The 17,341-nt window shown below is 39.2% G+C and overlaps 2 protein-coding genes across 3 annotated transcripts; one reads left to right on the top strand and one right to left on the bottom strand.

Annotated features, from left to right (window-relative positions):
* The first annotated feature begins 746 nt into the window (after positions 1 to 746).
* Positions 747 to 8,847, top strand: egr2b (early growth response 2b). 2 transcript variants are annotated; one of them, XM_067429423.1, is made up of 2 exons: positions 747 to 889; positions 7,461 to 8,847. In XM_067429423.1, the coding sequence occupies exon 2, from the start codon at positions 7,481 to 7,483 to the stop codon at positions 8,534 to 8,536; it is 1,056 nt and encodes a 351-aa protein (XP_067285524.1). In that variant the 5' UTR covers positions 747 to 889; positions 7,461 to 7,480; the 3' UTR covers positions 8,537 to 8,847. The 2 variants fall into 2 exon arrangements, with proteins under 2 accessions (XP_067285524.1, XP_067285523.1); XM_067429422.1 differs by lacking the exon at positions 747 to 889 and adding an exon at positions 6,350 to 7,118.
* Positions 8,848 to 11,443: 2,596 nt separating this feature from the next.
* Positions 11,444 to 12,761, bottom strand: adoa (2-aminoethanethiol (cysteamine) dioxygenase a). The gene has a single exon (XM_067429320.1). It carries the CDS (start codon positions 12,528 to 12,530, stop codon positions 11,772 to 11,774), a length of 759 nt encoding a protein of 252 aa, XP_067285421.1. The 5' UTR covers positions 12,531 to 12,761; the 3' UTR covers positions 11,444 to 11,771.
* Between the last annotated feature and the right edge of the window lie 4,580 nt (positions 12,762 to 17,341).

Below are 17,341 nucleotides of genomic sequence, written 5' to 3'. Positions count from 1 at the left end.
CCAATTTTAGTTCTCTTTTTATTCAAAGGTATCAATGCACTTATCGCTTTAACAATGGTAACTTAAAGGCAACGATCCTATATATAAAGTTGCAAGATGATCCAACTTCATGTGAAATTCCTTCACAGTAACATGGGGATAAGTATATTGGGTTGAATTGTTAGCTAAATTAGAAATCTCATTCGTCTGTTTGCATTATTCAAACATGCCTTTTCATACTAATCTTATGAAATACTTCTGTTTTCTCATGAGAATCTGATCCCTAAATATGACTCCCCCTGTAGGTCTACAAATCTGATCCCTAAATACGACTGCCTCTTTTTAATAGGTCCATAATGAGTTTCTAAGTTTAATACGGTGTGTTTAGGGGTGTGTCCAAATCTTTAAGTAATAACAAAAGTAATTTAGCTTTGTATGTAAATAGGAAGACAATCACTGTTTTGTGGCTTATCTGATTCACTGCATAAGAACAGTTAATGAACATGTGCATTGCACGCATGACTGCACTGCACCCTCTAAGCAAGATGTCTGAATGACACCAGAACCCACGACTCTGTCCATCAAAGCACCTCTGACATTACCATGACAATTTCAATGTCAAAGATGTAGGATACACATAAAGTCCAACCATTGTCTTGAGTTTCCTTCTTCCACATTGTTACACCCCCATAAACCAGTGCGCGAGAGAGTAAGACAGCACCTCATATAGCCACATGGCAGAATATAGGCTATCAGTTTGAAACCAGATCAGTTTGCATGAGGAGCACCAGCTATCCCAGGAGTGTGTGTGGAGCGCTGTGTTGCTATTGGAGCCGTGTGAAGCTCTTGGAGGAGCCCACTCATATGATGGGAAGTCACAAAGAGCCACTCTCCATGCTGCACTGATAATGTGAGTATAGCGTTCACCATCACCAATGTTTCTTCGTGTGTTTGAGCATGTGTGTGTGCACTTTAATGCACTGTAATGCTGCATGATGTTGAACCTGTGGGTGTACAGTACTTGTCTCTGTGAGCAGAGACCTTCATTTAGATAATGTGGATAATGGGATATTATCAAATACCACGGCAAAACTTTTTTACGGAAAGGTATTATTGCTCTTGACCATTTCTGTGAGCAATTATGTTATCTGAGTGTAACAAAATTGACTTGATGGTGTGTTGTCCTACAAAAAAATGTCAAATTAGAATAAAATGCATGTAATTAGACCCTAAAAAAAATCATGTTAAAAGCATTTTTTAGAAGAACTGTTTCAAATATTATTAAGTCAAAACTATTTGTTTTGTTGTTGTTGTTGTTGCTAGAATCAAATTTAACATGATTTTTGTTTAGATAAATTTTCGGTCAAATATTTAGGAATTAAAAACTCGGGATATTTTCATCTAAAATATTTAAAGGCATTCACATCTTCCAAGCACATTGCTTTCTCTAAAGGCTGTGGAATATCATCTCATTAATCCTCAGTCAGGCTCTTGTACATAAATAGGAAATGCAAACAGATTATTATAACCAAAAAACAGATAGAACAATGATCACTAAGCTCGCCAATACCAATAGCACAAACGAAAAAGTCCTTTGAAGGTGAGCATCTATAGAAAAGTAACACCTACACAAATTCACTAAGAAAAACGGCCTCCTACTCGGCAAAAAGAACAATTCATGTTGTGCGGAGTCTCCCACGGCTGGTCTTTAGATCTCAGCTGGCTCTAGAGCAGGTTTGTGTCCATTCACCCCTCTTCCACAAACCTCATCTGAATTTTGTGGGCGTAACTTGACAGCTTGCTTTATGGTGTATTGTCATATGCCTGACCCGTTTGGAGAGACGTTCCTGTCCTGGAGCAGATTTGTAAATTGTCCTGTTTCCCCTTTTCTTACTTTCTTTCTTTCTTTCCCTTGAGCTACTGGAAATAAAATGACATATTTCATTGTTTCAAATTACATTGTATGATACAGATAGATAGATAGATAGATAGATAGATAGATAGATAGATAGATAGATAGATAGATAGATAGATAGATAGATAGATAGATGGATGGATGGATGGATGGATGGATGGATGGATGGATGGATGGATGGATGGATGGATGGATGGATGGATGGATGGATGGATGGATGGATGGATGGATGGATGGATGGATAGATAGATAGATAGATAGATAGATAGATAGATAGATAGATAGATAGATAGATAGATAGATAGATAGATAGATAGATAGATAGATTTTTTTAAATATCATTGTTATGCCTATAGAAAGTTAACCGTAATACTAGTGAAGTAATAAACTGCCCTATTTACTCAATTTGTGAGTACAGTTATATCACAAAGCCTTTTGTTGTGTTTGCTGATCTCATGGATAACTTGATGAGTAATAGAGAACAATGAAACTAACATAAAAAAAACAATGCAAAGGCTGATGCAGAAGGATGTCAATCTATGTCTCCTCGATGTGCAGGAGTCATTTGACCCCAGGAGACCCCGAGCACATGCAAGAAAGAAAGCGCTTGAATTCAGTGGCTGCCATGTGTGGGTGTCCATTACATTGAGACCATCATTCCCAGCAGGGACAGCCAGATCCCAGCTGCCAATGGGCATTCGGCAGACCCGGCACGCTCTGCCAAAGCGGGCCACTTCTGCACAGTGTGCAAACATTTTTGCATCTGTAGGCGTACAACAAAAGACACATGCATCTGAAGAAGTTTCCTTCTTTCGTTTGTGGGGGAGGACACAAGAATCCCTGAAAATGTGAAGCATTCAGATGCGGCAATCAGTGGCAAAGATTGTCGCTGTTCTGTGCAGACTTGAGTGCTTTTGTGTCGAGCGTGGCTTCTTTCTCGAGCTGTCATACAGCCACAATTAACCGCTTACAGTGAAGTTTATATCATAGCAGTTGTTGATGAGGGAGAGTAGGGTGGATTTATTTTCCATGCATTATGCACATGCATATCCACCACTGATCTACAAGATCTTCATCTCAAAGCAAATTCTTATTGCCTTGCAGAGCGGTTGAAGGAAGCCGATGCCCTTCGCAATTAATACAGCCGGTAGAAACAGGACCAGGTTCATTACCTCCTCATTATGGGTGTTCAGGCTCAGAACCGAGACATTGTTTAAAGGGCTTCCCCCATTAACAGCGGCTGACACGTCCCTGTAATCAGTCTGGCCACGGTCTGTCACATTACTCGCTGTAGTCTTTATTCACGGGGCGAGGAAAGCACCGGCGCGCCTGACAAACACGCAAAGCTGTTCGGCACTAAACGTCTGCGGGTGATAATGTAACTGTGGCGTGTTGCTGGCCCTGCCTCGCTATTGAGCGTTTAGGGTGATTTGCGGGGACGCACTCCAGTCAATATCTACTGAGATGTCATTATGACGACACAACCTCTTTACTAATTGCCTGCTTGAGCGACAGCGGCGATAAAAGATTCAGAGCAGGCCGTGTGGACTAGAGGGGACCTCAGACAGGTTACAGACGCATGGGGCCCTTATTAAATCATTACCCACTAAAGCCGATAAACAGCCCTGAAAGTTTCCTCTCAGTTTAGACCCGTGACAGCCGTGGGGGCGGTATAAAAAAGTTAGCCTAATAAGACTTTCTATGCATTTTTTCACTGGTCAGTGGTAGTCATTTAAAAAAAGGGTTCGGAATCTCTGGTTTATATACTATAGCATCTCAGTACCGTAGTGTCAGTGATAAGTGAATGCAGTGGCAACAGATGGCTCCATTTCTAATTCATTCAGTAATTGTGACATTCTGATGGCGTTATGAGATCACAAACTGTTCTCAAGCCATGCTTATGATGACAGCAACACCTTCTCAAAAATAACCAGAGCTTGTATGGGTGGCTCTAAAAATATATACGTGATTGATGGACAACAGGAAGCTTTGGGGATTTTCATTGTACTATCAAATCCTGGGGGTGTGAACTGAGGTTTCCTGTGTGCGGGCCGATTTAGACTCCCATTCAAGCTTCTGTCATGCTTAAAGAACAAATAAAATGCTGAAATCATTTGCAAATTGCTAATGAGCTGCTCTTCAAAAATGAGGATTAAGCTCTGACCCTAAATAACACTCCTCTCTGTTTATTTTATTATTATTATTAATTATTTTTTGGAAAATGCAATTATCACTGGCATTAAACACTCTCTGACAATAAGCAATAATACTTTTCTCAAATGATTCTAGCAGTTTTGCATTTGAAAATCTCTCATAAAGATCTCAACAATGATTTTACAGTGAAAGTTGCACTTGGAGGTAAACACATGTATAAATAAAAAGACAATTATTTATATTTTATATTTAATGCTATATTTTATATTATTGTAATTATATGATTGTGAAATGAGACGAACGTGATAAAAATCATTGTAAATGCAAAGAATATGAGAATATATGAAGTGCGAAGAGTGAAGCGTGAAGGGTGGGTTGAATTGGATCTTTTTCTACTTGCATAATAAACAATATAAATTGTGCTTTATTAAAAATAACTGTTTTGGGCATGCTACTTTTACAGAGCCCCATATGTTCTTTTGACGACAGGAAGAACTAAATGCTAATGGGTTCATTTAGCCTACATCTATCAGTTATTCATTTAAGAGTAAAAGTTTAAAAAGGAGAGCTATTTCTACCTCTTAAATGAAGCAGTGAAGTGTCAGTCCGCGGTAAAGGGACATATACTGCCCCCTGTCCATTTTATAGGCTATGACATAACCCACGCAGGTCGTGTAACATATTTATTTATATTTAGCTACAGTAACAAGAAGCCTAAATTACATATTATTTTATACAATATTTTAAATTAATAAGCTATATATATATATATATATATATATATATATATATATATATATATATATATATATATAATTTATATAGTTTAAAAAAAAGTTATTTACACACACACACACGCACGCACAAGCGCGGACAAATAAAAACACTCTAATTTACGTAGGCTATAGGCCTAATCCCATCAGGCTTTTCATGTTCTGGTTTAGGCCTAATGTTTACAAAATGCGACAAGGCTGAAGGAAATCTCTGGATATTGTTAATATTTGCTTTTAAAATCCGTGTCTCCCTAGAACTGGTTTTGCTTCAGATAACAAGCATTTTATACTGAAATAGCCAACTGTAAATGGTGTCAAAATGTTTAGACGTGCGACCATACGTACAGTCATACCGGCCGTCTGCGCGCTGTGTGGGATGTTCAAGAGTTTTTCCAGAGAGGAACATATATGCCCTGAAAACACACATACACTTGAACGAGCATTCCAACAGTCATAACTCAGAAAGAAGTCGAGTAGTGACTTGACTATAACCACGGCATGTGTGATAATTGAGACAGACTCGGCGCGAGGACTTCAATCCACTGAGCGCGCGCGGCAGCAATTTCAATTGAATATTCATGAGCGATTGCTCCTTTTGATGTTATGTGGATTTCTTCAAGGCAAATATGAGTTTGGGAAACAAAAAATTATTTATAATTGGTTAATATTATATGACATTTGGCTACGTGATGCACCACATATGTCCCAAAATATAACCAAAGTCAGCATTCTAAAGGTGATTTTAGGTGAAAGCTGTTAAATTAGCCTACAATACCGATCACTTGTCTATATTTCCACAAGCTCAATTCACTCAAATGGTTAGATGTAGGTCATTTTTGTAGGCTGCGTGTATTTAATATGAATTGATTCTGTAATAGAGTAGCCTAAAATCATTGGCTGAAATTCCGACCTCAGCTCCCTCCTCCCCCGTATGTCTTACTAAGAGCAGTTTCTAAAACCCACGGGGGGAATTCACTTCTATCATCTTTTTATTTGGTCGCATCTTTAAACCTCACATCGGAAAGCATTTCTATTTACGTATACAGGCATTTACATTTGGAAAGTTTTAGTTTCTTGCGTTTAAGAGTAAGTGCTGAATTAGGCAAAATTATGCATGTGTAGGTTAATGTTTAGGTCTAGCCTGGGCTATAATATTAAAAACAAAGCAGTGAAAAAAATGGTAAGAGCCAGGAATTCTCATGCTGTTTTTATCAAATTCACTATGAACGCTTTAGCGCCACCAGAAGACACAAAAACAACAACAGCCTATTAGCATAAAATAACTTTTAGTTGCATTATTATAAACATAGATTCTATATTTACTTTCCAGTAGCATTCTAATTATAGAACGCCAGTACTAAAAACGTTTCCCTCTTTCCAAAAACACGGGGTCTATTCAAATAGCGCACTTTCCGACTGTGCTGAAGCAAAGGTAGAAATTCCGTGATTGTGTCGCTCATTTGATTGTGGTTGTTGAGCCGCGTCTCTTTGCTCGGCAACACTCGCGAGTTTCCGATACTCAATTTCCGGAATATGCTCCATAAATGGACGAAGGGGTGTAGATGTTAACCGGATAAAACCATTTATGGCGTGAAATTGAACCGGAATTCCTGATTGAGAATGATGCGTTGTATCAAAACGGAATATATTTTTCCACTTGGGATTATTTTTTAGCAAGCGTATGCCTTACTTATGGTATTGTTTTAGCTATCTACACATATTTTAAAGCAACCAGCAACATACTTTGTTCGTTTTCCCTCCGCGCATATTGCTTTTTAAGCATGAGCGGCTGTACAGAGAGGATTCTCCATTGACAAGTATTACCTCAACGCGTCACGCAGTCTACAACCAATCAGATCGCGCAGCGCTCCTTTTCTTTTGCCATCCAGTCCTTAAATGGTCAGTGACGTAACGACACATTGATAGACTCACCATAAATACATACTACCACTAGAAGCTCCACAAGGATCTGTCATTCAACAACACAGAGCCGTCAGATGGCATCACAGTGAACGCTAACCCACCAGAGTTTACTGACAGCTTTCCACATGTAACGTTTTGAGCGAGCGTTCACACAGGCACAAAACGTTTTGTGAACATCTGAACCAGTGCTTCTTAGGACTTCATGATGACAGCTAAAACTTTGGAGAAAGCCCCTGTAACCCTGGGTGGCTTTGTGCACCCGCTTGTCGAAAGCATCTACTCAGTGGACGAGCTCGCTACATCACTGCCAGCATCTGTGACTATATTTCCAAACGGTGATTTAGGAGGACATTACGAGCAGATCAACTCTGGAGGTAAGAACGATTGGCGCATCTCAACTGCTTGCATCCTCACGTGCTCCCTGTGTTGATATATCGTTCGCATCTTAGTGCATTCAAAGGGAATTAAAACATGTGTCTACTTTGTAGAAGAAGGGGAAAAAACTGGAAACGTGCATTTGCTTGCTTATGTTTGACTAGTTCCAAAAAAAGAAAAGAAAACGGGTACAGAAATTATTACAAACAAAGCTTTTTACTGTGTGCGTACAAGTGTGCGCAAAAGCTACGCGCTTTGCATCCGATAGTTGCATGATCCATAAGACAGACTTTTTCCACGTGTATCTAAACTTTGGTTTTATGTGCATTTGTTTTTTGCAGATGGCTTGATTGGCGGGGATATGAGCACGGATAAGCGCTCCCTCGATTTAGCCTATTCCAGCAGCTTCGCGCAACCAACTGGCCCTCGCAACCAAACTTTCACCTACATGGGAAAGTTTTCCATCGACTCCCAGTACCCAGGAAACTGGAACCCAGAGGGCGTGATCAACATCGTGAGCGCGGGGATCCTGGGCATGACCCAGCCATCCTCAGCATCCTCGTCACCTGCATCCTCAGTGTCCCCCAGCCACTTCTCCAGCACTCTCAGCTGCACCATGGCGCAGAACCAGGCAGACATGGAGCACATATACTCCCCCCCACCGCCCTACTCTGGATGCGGAGAGGTGTATCAAGACCCATCCGCATTTCTCTCCACCTCCACCTGTCCGATCTCCTACCCTCCGCCATCCTACTCATCTCCAAAACCAAACACAGACTCCGGGCTGTTCCCTATCATCCCGGACTATGCCGGCTTTTTCCAGCCCCCGTGCCAGAGGGACATGCAGTCAATGCCCGACCGCAAACCGTTCTCATGCCCGCTGGACTCTTTCAGAGTCCCACCTCCTTTGACCCCCCTGAACACTATCAGGAACTTCACACTGGGGGGACCGGTATCTGACGGACCCCGGCTACCCACAGCCTACAGCCCGCAGAATTTGCCCCTCAGGCCGATCCTGCGCCCGAGGAAATACCCCAACCGACCCAGCAAGACCCCTGTGCACGAGCGTCCATACCCCTGCCCGGCGGAGGGCTGCGACAGGCGCTTCTCCCGGTCCGACGAGCTCACTAGACACATCCGCATCCACACCGGGCACAAACCCTTCCAGTGTCGGATATGCATGAGGAACTTTAGTCGAAGCGACCACCTGACGACCCACATCCGCACGCACACCGGAGAGAAACCGTTCGCCTGCGACTTTTGCGGGAGAAAGTTCGCGCGGAGCGACGAGAGAAAGAGACACACCAAAATCCACCTGCGACAGAAGGAGCGAAAATCATCCTCTTCGTCCGCTGGTGTGTCCAGCTCAGAGCGAGGCGTCGCCACGGGCATCTGCTCGTCCGGTTCAAGCCAGTAAACTTTCAACTGGACTGTGCAATATCCAACACTATGTAGGCAATATAATGACAATAATAATGCACCAGTCGTAACATATTAAAACTGGGTGGACTGATGTTGTGAAATCAAACCACAGTGCCAAATCGATATATGGACACAATAATTGTGCGCACTTTTGAAGGTGGTGCGAGGTTCGTTTTCTTTTTGCCTCAGTCGCATGCTGACTGACCAAACGCACTTTGTTTGAATATTTAGGCCAATTAATTTAATTAAAAAAATAACCTTAAATAGCACGTGGGAGAATTGTGTCTTAGATAAAAGGTGGAAAGTTGAGGGAAAACAATACACAAAAAAAACCGTTCATTTTAACTAAACTTTGAAGTGTCAAAGGGTGTCTAACATCACTATTTTCTCCCATCGTCGTGCCTTTTGTCCGTTCATCTTGTACATACACCAGAAGGCTTGAATTAAATTGTACATTATCCTTTAATATGAAAGTTTTTGAAGATATATTTTTGTACAAACTGTTTCGTGTTAAAAGTGTTGCATTTGTGCTTAAACAAGAATTGTATATAGCTGAACTCATAGCGATTTGACGTTTGTTCTGTGGTTGTTCTGACTGATATAAATGTATTTGTGACTAATGCAGGTCAGTAATGTCCTACTTTTTCAACATGAAAATAATAAACAAAACATGGATTGTGACTTTTTGTTTAACTGTCTGATTTTTACTAGAGATAAAGGGGTGTAAAAGGAAAAAGTGAAGTAGACTTGTATAGGGACATTCCCGTTTTGGCATCACTGAGCTCTGACTCATGGTCTCATAAGGCTCCCACACAGTTGTTTACAAATGCACAAAGGGTGTGAATATTCACAGTCCCTCACTTTATATGTTTAAGGTGGACAAAATGACACACTGTGGTCTATGAATTTACTGATTTGACACAAAAACACAATATGCCATGACCGCTCTTTACAGTGTCTATGGTATGATTATTGAGAAACGACACTGAAAAAAATGACAAATAATTGTTGCCACTGTATGAACCTCTGTGGTTTTATGTGGTTGGAGGTATCCCAACCCCCACATTTAGTGCTGGGACAACCCCATATTTACATCACAGCTACATGATACATGTTGCCAATATTAGCAATGTGTATTTTGGGATTGTAACTAAAAGTAAAGTTTGATAAGAGGCTGATTAATACTAAAAAGAGCTGCATTTATAAGCAAATAATTAATTTTATTTTACTAACGTTATATTTCCAGTCTAGACAAACAGTCCATGAGCTCTCTTTTCACTGACGGAGAGACTTAAATGCTAATTGATGTATAGATTTAATCAAGTGAACTTCACAAACAAACAGCACTGAACATAAGCTGAGCTTAACAAAGGATCATCTGATTACTTTCTGTTCAGTTCACAGAGCCAGGCCAAGAAAAAAAGCCCTTAGGGGTTGCAGGAAAGGACAATGTCCAACATGAACATGCTTTAAGAATACATTTTCTGAAAAAATAAAAATAAATAAACGATTACTTTTAGGCCCGAGACACATGCCTGCCTCGTACGCTAAGGTCACAGACAATGTGTGGGAAACATGATGCCGCATTAGACATTAATATGTCTGCTAACATTCACACTGAAAGTCTGACTTTTATTCAACTATGGGACACAACCTATTCCAAATTTACAGAAGCGTTATCATTAGTGATAACAAAACTAAGCAAAGCATTTTATCTCATTTAGATGAGAAGATAAGAATTTTTACCTTCCCACTTTCCTCTCGTCATCTTATTAACGTTTCTCGTATGCAGTTGAAAACTGTTATGCAGGGTCAAGTTAATTATTGTTTAATCAAACTTGAGATAGGCAAATGATGCATGTTCTGTAGTACTACATTCAAGTATAAGTGTAACAGAGGACTTTTTTATACAAAGAAATGTCGGTAACACTTTATTTTACAATGTCTTTGTTACATGTACTTGCTAATAACAGTAAATTATGTATAAATACATGCAACTAACCCTCAACCAAACCCTAATCCTACCATAACCCTATAGTATGCAGTTAATTAATATTACTAAGTACTTAAATATATAATTACACTGTAAGAATGACATCTTAAAATAAAGTGTAACCCTTTGTTTTAAGGTGTTTTTGTTACAGTGTAATTACACAATTAGGCACCAAGTAATAGTAACTACTACATGACCCTAGACCACAAAACCAGTCATAAAGGACAATTTTTGGACATTGATATTTATATATAATCTGAAAACTGAACAAAAAGCTTTCCATTGATGTATGGTTTGTTAGGATAGGAAAATATGTGGCCGAGAGCCCAAGACACAATCTGAGGGTGCAAAATCAAAAAAATTGTTTTTGCAATTTGAGATTCTTAGGAAAGAAAAGTGTTATAAATAAAATCTATTATTGTTATTATTATTAAAAGCGCCTTTCCAAATGAAGCCCTTAGCAATGAATATTACTACTAATAATACATTTTTTAATGTATTTACAGTAGGAAATGTACAAAATATCTTCATGATCTTTACTTAATATCCTCATGATTTTAGAAGAAAAGAAAAATCAATCATTTTGACCGATACAATGTATTGTTGGCTACTGACACAAATATACCAGTGCGACTTAGACTGGTTTTGTGGTCCAGGGTCACATGTAATTAGTTGCATGCTATATTACTATATAGTAACTACAATATTATTTGTAGTTACACATAATATTGTACAACTATATAGTAACTATAATATTACTATAGTAACTACATGTAAAATGTGTAACAGGGACACTGTAATATAGTGTTACCGAAGTCTGTTTAATGACAAATTAATGAGCCCAAAAGAATAACGTAAGAATGCGCGATGCACAAAAAAAAAAAAAAATTCTTGAAGACAAAGTCTAAATGATTTACAATCATTTTAATAGTATTTTAACAGTAAAAATATAAACAGTACATAAGAATTAGTGTCTTTTAAAATAAATTAAAATGTATATATATATATATATAGTGTGCACTTATACAAGAGTAAATGCTTTTCATGTATACATTCATTATTCACAGGCAAGGCCACAAAGAGTTGATGTAGCCTATGGGACGCATAGGCTTGGAATGGACATATAAAATCACGTAGTGGTGTTTGCAGTCCCAAGAAAAAAAACAAAAAACGATTTTTTACACATCTGAGTTAGAGCAAGGACAGTGGCTACAAGTCCATTCCAGTGTTCATCTCTCTACACCGAAGCTTCAGGACCTGGGTAAGGCTCCCCCCCGCACCAGAAATCATCTGGTTGGGGGATCTCTAAAAGCCAAGTTTCATCTTCACCGCTCTGCTCTGACTTTTTGCCAGCAGTTTGTAAAACTTTGTAGTAGTGACAATCTCTCCCGTCGTCAGGGTCATAAGGTGGTGCCAATATATCAAGAAACGCAGCTGGTCCATCCACTGCATCAATCTCATGAAGGTTGTCTTTGAGAGGGGTCAAGATGCAAGGGCCGCTTTGCTCAGAATACTGTCCGGAAGACCTCAGCGTAGCTCTCCTCACATTATCCCTCTGGAAAGGCAATAGTGGTGGCTCAAACTGCCTCTCAGTTTCACCCTCAGCACCAACAGCTTTATCCAACTTGTCATAACACCTTATATTGACCTTGCCATATAGGACCTTCAGCATGCCATTCATCCCAGGGTGGTCATGCAGAGGGATGGAAGCCCCAGACTTCAGCAGAAAAACTCCCATGCTGAAGACATCAGTCTCACAGATGTGCATGTATGTGACCGGTGGGACTGCTGAGGACTGTGTGGAGGATATGGAGACTTTCTTCGGTGGCGCAATCTTCAGATCCGCAGCCCTGATGTCGGACAGCAGGGTGACCAACCCTGCCTGCTGCTCTAAAAACACCTTATTGTCGCCAATGGCAGAGGAAGAGCAGTTTGTAAAGGTCACAGAAGCCTGGCTCGCTATCTTCTGTATCAGCGACGACTTGTTTCCAGGCATGTTTAATAGAAAACAACCGAAACGGTGATTTGCTTCGAGCCACGCGATGAAAACAACAGAACTGTTACGCCGAATGCGATTGTCTCACGTGAATCATTTAAAAGGCAGCCGTGTGTATTTGTGCCAAAAGTTACGATAAAAATAACTCCATTGAGGTAGAAACATTAATTTTAGCATCTGGATAAAATCCACAGACCCTCGTCTCCACCACCCCATTCATGGCTAGCAGATCCACACGTCCTCAACTACTGCGCATGCGCACACACCTAGGACGCATAATGGAACTTGTAGTTCTTTTGCGCTTATTGGTTGAAAATAAAACCTTACAATAACAGATATATATGGAAACAGATTCAGCCAGGCAGTGTCAATATTATCAGACAATGCAGTGAATATGTTTTATTTTGTAAACACGCCATTAGTTTTAATAATTGCACAATTTAGCTCAGCAATAGAACTACAACACCCAACAACCTCCACATTGTTGACCCTCTCTTGTGAGTATTAGGGGTGGGAGGCCCGTTGGGCCATTCAACTCTGTCCCTTCCCCCACCGCCACCCTGGAACAACACAACACATCACCACCCTACCAACATCAACATCATTGCATGTCATTTATTATCCAAACAGGCTTGATCTTTGGAGTAAATTCTTGCTTGAACAAATGCAACAGTGTATATGCAAGCCTTTAAAAAAAAAAAAAAAAAAAATACAATAAAATTACAATAGTTAAACAATAGTTATTCAGAATATTAAAAATAACAGGTTTCCATCATTGTGTGTAAAAACTTTATACCATTGTGAAAAAGTTAGCTTACTTGTATTGATTGTGCACAGTTTTTGTACTTCAAAATGTAAAATAATATATAAAAAAATAACTGTTCTTGCTAATCATAATGAAATCAATGAATAGAAGAGCATACACTTTCATGATTTTGTCTAAGCACACTAAATCAATCGAATGAAATGTTTCACATTTTTAATCATGTTTTAATAATCTTCTGTTTAAAGAATTTAAATGACTATAATTTTAATTAAGTAACAACATATATGTAAAGTTATCATTTTAACTGTAGTGTGTTATGTCAAATTTAATTTAAAGTTAATATATTTTAAATGTTCTAAATTCAGCTTCACCATTACAAATGTGTAATCACAAATAAATACATGACACAGGTTTCAATAGAAATTACATCAAAGCATATTTTAGTTTATCATGGCTTGTCAGTTGGCCTACATTTATTTCAATAGCAATAGAAGTAATTATGAAATAACACATAAAGATGTACACAAGTCCTACTTAAGTGCATGCATGGGTCAAAAACACTATTGTAAGTTAAAATAAAGGCATTTAAAGGTAGAGTAGGTAGGAATGATCTAAACACTTTTGTCCAAATTTGTTTAAACTTTCTTTATATGGCAATACATAATTAAAATGTAAGTACTCAAGTGACTCTAGACTTTTTAATCTGCAATAAACACTGCTCATTATTTTCGTTCGGGGCGAAACAAATGATTGGCTTGGGAGACTGTCACTCTCTCTCTCGCTACCATGGCAACCACCGCTTTCGCTACAGGTTCTGCCCACACATGCGCGCACCCCTAGGAAGAGCAAAAGCATTCAAAATGCACGGTGCCGGGTTTTGCAGTCAGCGAAGGCAAACAATGCAAAAAAAGGAAGACAGTAGGCCTATATGTAAAGGCAATGCACAAAAAGTCTTTGGATAAACAAAGAAATCAAACGCGAGTAAGAATCACAACCCGTTCCCACTCCCAAGCCATCAAAATCCGAAGCATGGTCAAGTGCCTTCTTTGTCACAACGAAGACGCTAAAGGTGCCCCATGCCGTCATTTTTCGATGCGCTGGGTGCTCCATTCATTTCAACGAGAAACCTTTGGCGTCATACACAGACGCATTTAATTCTTTGCGTTTGTAAAATCAGACATGATTTTATTAATATTTAAAGGCTACTTATATATTTTGGAGCAACTAACCCAACTCCTACCCTAAACCTACCCACATCTCAACAATATAAAACACATAGCAGGCAAATAAATGTACAGTCACAAGTATTTATTGCAAAATCTGACCAAAACAGTATAAAAGTATTAACTCATATTGCATTCCACGTCTTTTGAAGTCATACAATGTCTTCATGTGAAGAACAGAGTTGATCTTGATGTTTTAATCGCTGAAATGATGATCCCGCTGCCCCGTGAACAAACTCATTCAAATAATTCAAAAGAATCTAGAGCAGGGGTTTTCAAACTTTATGATGACAAGGACCCCCAAATATGATGAACCTTTATGAGGGACCCCCTTCCTAAAATCCATCTATTTTAATCTAAGAAAAAACATTTAAACTGTTAGATAAATAGTAAGTGTAACATTTATAAATACAACATATTGTTTCCCAACTTAAATTGGCTATACTTAATATTGGATGTATAAACCTGAAGAACATTTTCAAATAAAACTTATTTGTATAAGCAAATTTCACAATAAATGTATGCAAGCAGTTTACGTTCTTGCCTTAGAACCCCAGTGAGCGAGATATGGGGCGATAGAACGATGCGATGCAAACATATTCAATTCTGGAAAGTATTTATACAACAACAAATGAGAGAAACATTTAGAAATTGTTACAGACTTTATCCATTATTGATTTGTCTTTTTATTCTCTGAAATTTTCTGGGGACCCCTTAGAAGTTTCTGGAGGACCCCTGGGGGTCCCCGGACCCCAGTTTGAAAGCCCCTGCTCTAGAGCATGACGCAATCGGTCACAAAACACAGGAGAGCCAGTGACATTTTACAATCAATGCTGATGTAATGACGCATTGCTGGCTGTATTTCTGCTGGACAGGTAATCTTTTATTTTGATTATACATTTTTTCGGTTTATGTTTTCATGAAACATGTATCACTAGCACATGTAGCTGCTTAATATAGCATAACATTACTTAGCATAAAGTTACAATATTATACACTTAGCCATTGGTAGAGATGATAAATAAGCAATGTATGTTTAGCTCAAGTTGATAGCTGTCGTGTTGAATTTCGCAAAATTTAACTTTAGATAACAAAATGCATGTGTAGAAGCTAGTACACCGCATCCAGAAAAAAAAAAAAAAACTAAGTTAGCTTTAGCTACTACTAATCAATCATGGAAACTCTTACATGCAAAACACAGTATATGAATCTTACACGAAATTCATCTTCATCACAGTATAACTGATGAAATTGGAAAAAACAAATGTATCAATGCTACCCGTTTTAGATTTGCCTTATGTTACCGAATTAAACAGAAATATATTTTAAACTTTACCAGTATCGGTATTCTAGCTTGATAGTGAGTACTAAAAGACATCTTATTTGTTTATATTCCTACTGATAAAGTTAGATGTTTTATTACATGTGATTCTGACATGATGTCACTACATGCACACGGCTCACAGTACGGTGTTCATTTTAGGACATCCTCAAACCTCAGTCATACGATGAAAAGGCATCATGCTTCAGACCAAACGTCTTCAGTTATGAAACAAAACGGCATCGTGCCTCACACTGAAAGACTTCAGGTCTCAGGAAAAACAACGTCAGGTGTCAAGTCTCGTACTAATTAGGCATCAGACGTGATGCGTCTTCCAGCTGATTGGTCGGTGAGACGAGTTCATGTATTTTGGGGGCGTGGCTTTGGAAAGAGCCCAAAGGGAGAAGGTGGAGTGAATGAAAATAATGAGCTGTCTTTAAAGGGGGGGTGAAATGCTGTTTCATGCATACTGATCTTTTTACACTGTTAAAGACTTGGAATCCCATACTAAACATAGACAAAGTTTCAAAAGTTAAGGTGGACGTTTGATGGGAGTATTTCTTTGCCAAAAATACTACTTCCGGTTAGTCATAAGTTTCGGCAAGTTTTTTGAGATCATGCGTCCCCTTTGACGTTAATGGGGGCGGAATTTCCTTGTATGGGCCTTACGGACAATTCTACCGGAAGCGCGTGAGAGAGAGAGAGGGAGAGAGCGAAAGTAACAGGCTACGCCCATCAAATCGCTGGCTCGTAGGCTGCTGCACAGGTGATGTGCACAATTACAATGTCACCAAAAAAGTGCGTTTTTGGTTGCCAGACCAAGACAGTCCTGCACAGATTCCCCAAAAACCCCGCGTTAAGGCAACAGTGGATGTAATTTGCTTTTCCGGATCAGCAACTGAGTTGCGCGAATGTTTATATCTGTTCGCTGCATTTCGGTGCCGACTGTTTCATAAACAAGGCCCAGCTCGATGCCGGATTTTCCAATCGCCTAATGCTGAAGGATGGAGCAGTCCCAACGATAAAGGTCCCAACGTTAGAACCGCAGGCTGTGAGTAAGACTGCTTCAAATGTCTGTGTCTTTGCCTATGCTCATCAAGTAGCCCAAACATGATCACTTATAGTTAATTGATCAATGGAGCATGCGATGTGTAGTGCGTGTACATTTGTTTAGCTGGCCACTATATGTGTATTTTTATGTTTGTGTATTGTAAAAGCACTCCAAACAACAATACACAAAGAGGGGGGAAATATGTTGAACTAAATAAGCACGCTTCTTCATTCAAATGCGCTACTATTCCGTGTCTTTCTATGTAAACACTAACTTAGCCTGCCGTGCAAAACCAGTCCGCTTACTGTCTACACAAACCACGCGTAAACACACAAACACACGTGCACAACTGCACTTCCCACATGTACACCTTCAAAGACAAAAATACGACGATATAATTCAAGTATAAATATGTAAATAACACAAGCCGCTAAGCATATTATATAGTTA

The sequence above is a fragment of the Pseudorasbora parva genome, chromosome 21 (genome assembly GCF_024679245.1).
Source record: "Pseudorasbora parva isolate DD20220531a chromosome 21, ASM2467924v1, whole genome shotgun sequence".
NCBI lineage: Eukaryota > Metazoa > Chordata > Actinopteri > Cypriniformes > Gobionidae > Pseudorasbora > Pseudorasbora parva.
Note: the sequence above shows the minus strand (reverse complement) of the source record. Positions and strands in the feature narration are given on the sequence as shown.

What these genes read in the sequence shown, in the direction of transcription:
- egr2b (XM_067429422.1), top strand. Translation starts at nt 6,947, where the DNA reads ATGATGACAGCTAAAACTTTGGAGAAAGCCCCTGTAACCCTGGGTGGC. An exon ending in CGAGCAGATCAACTCTGGAG is followed by an intron (nt 7,119 to 7,460) that starts GTAAGAACGATT and finishes TGTTTTTTGCAG; the next exon opens with ATGGCTTGATTGGCGGGGAT.
- adoa (XM_067429320.1), bottom strand. Translation starts at nt 12,530, where the DNA reads ATGCCTGGAAACAAGTCGTCGCTGATACAGAAGATAGCGAGCCAGGCT.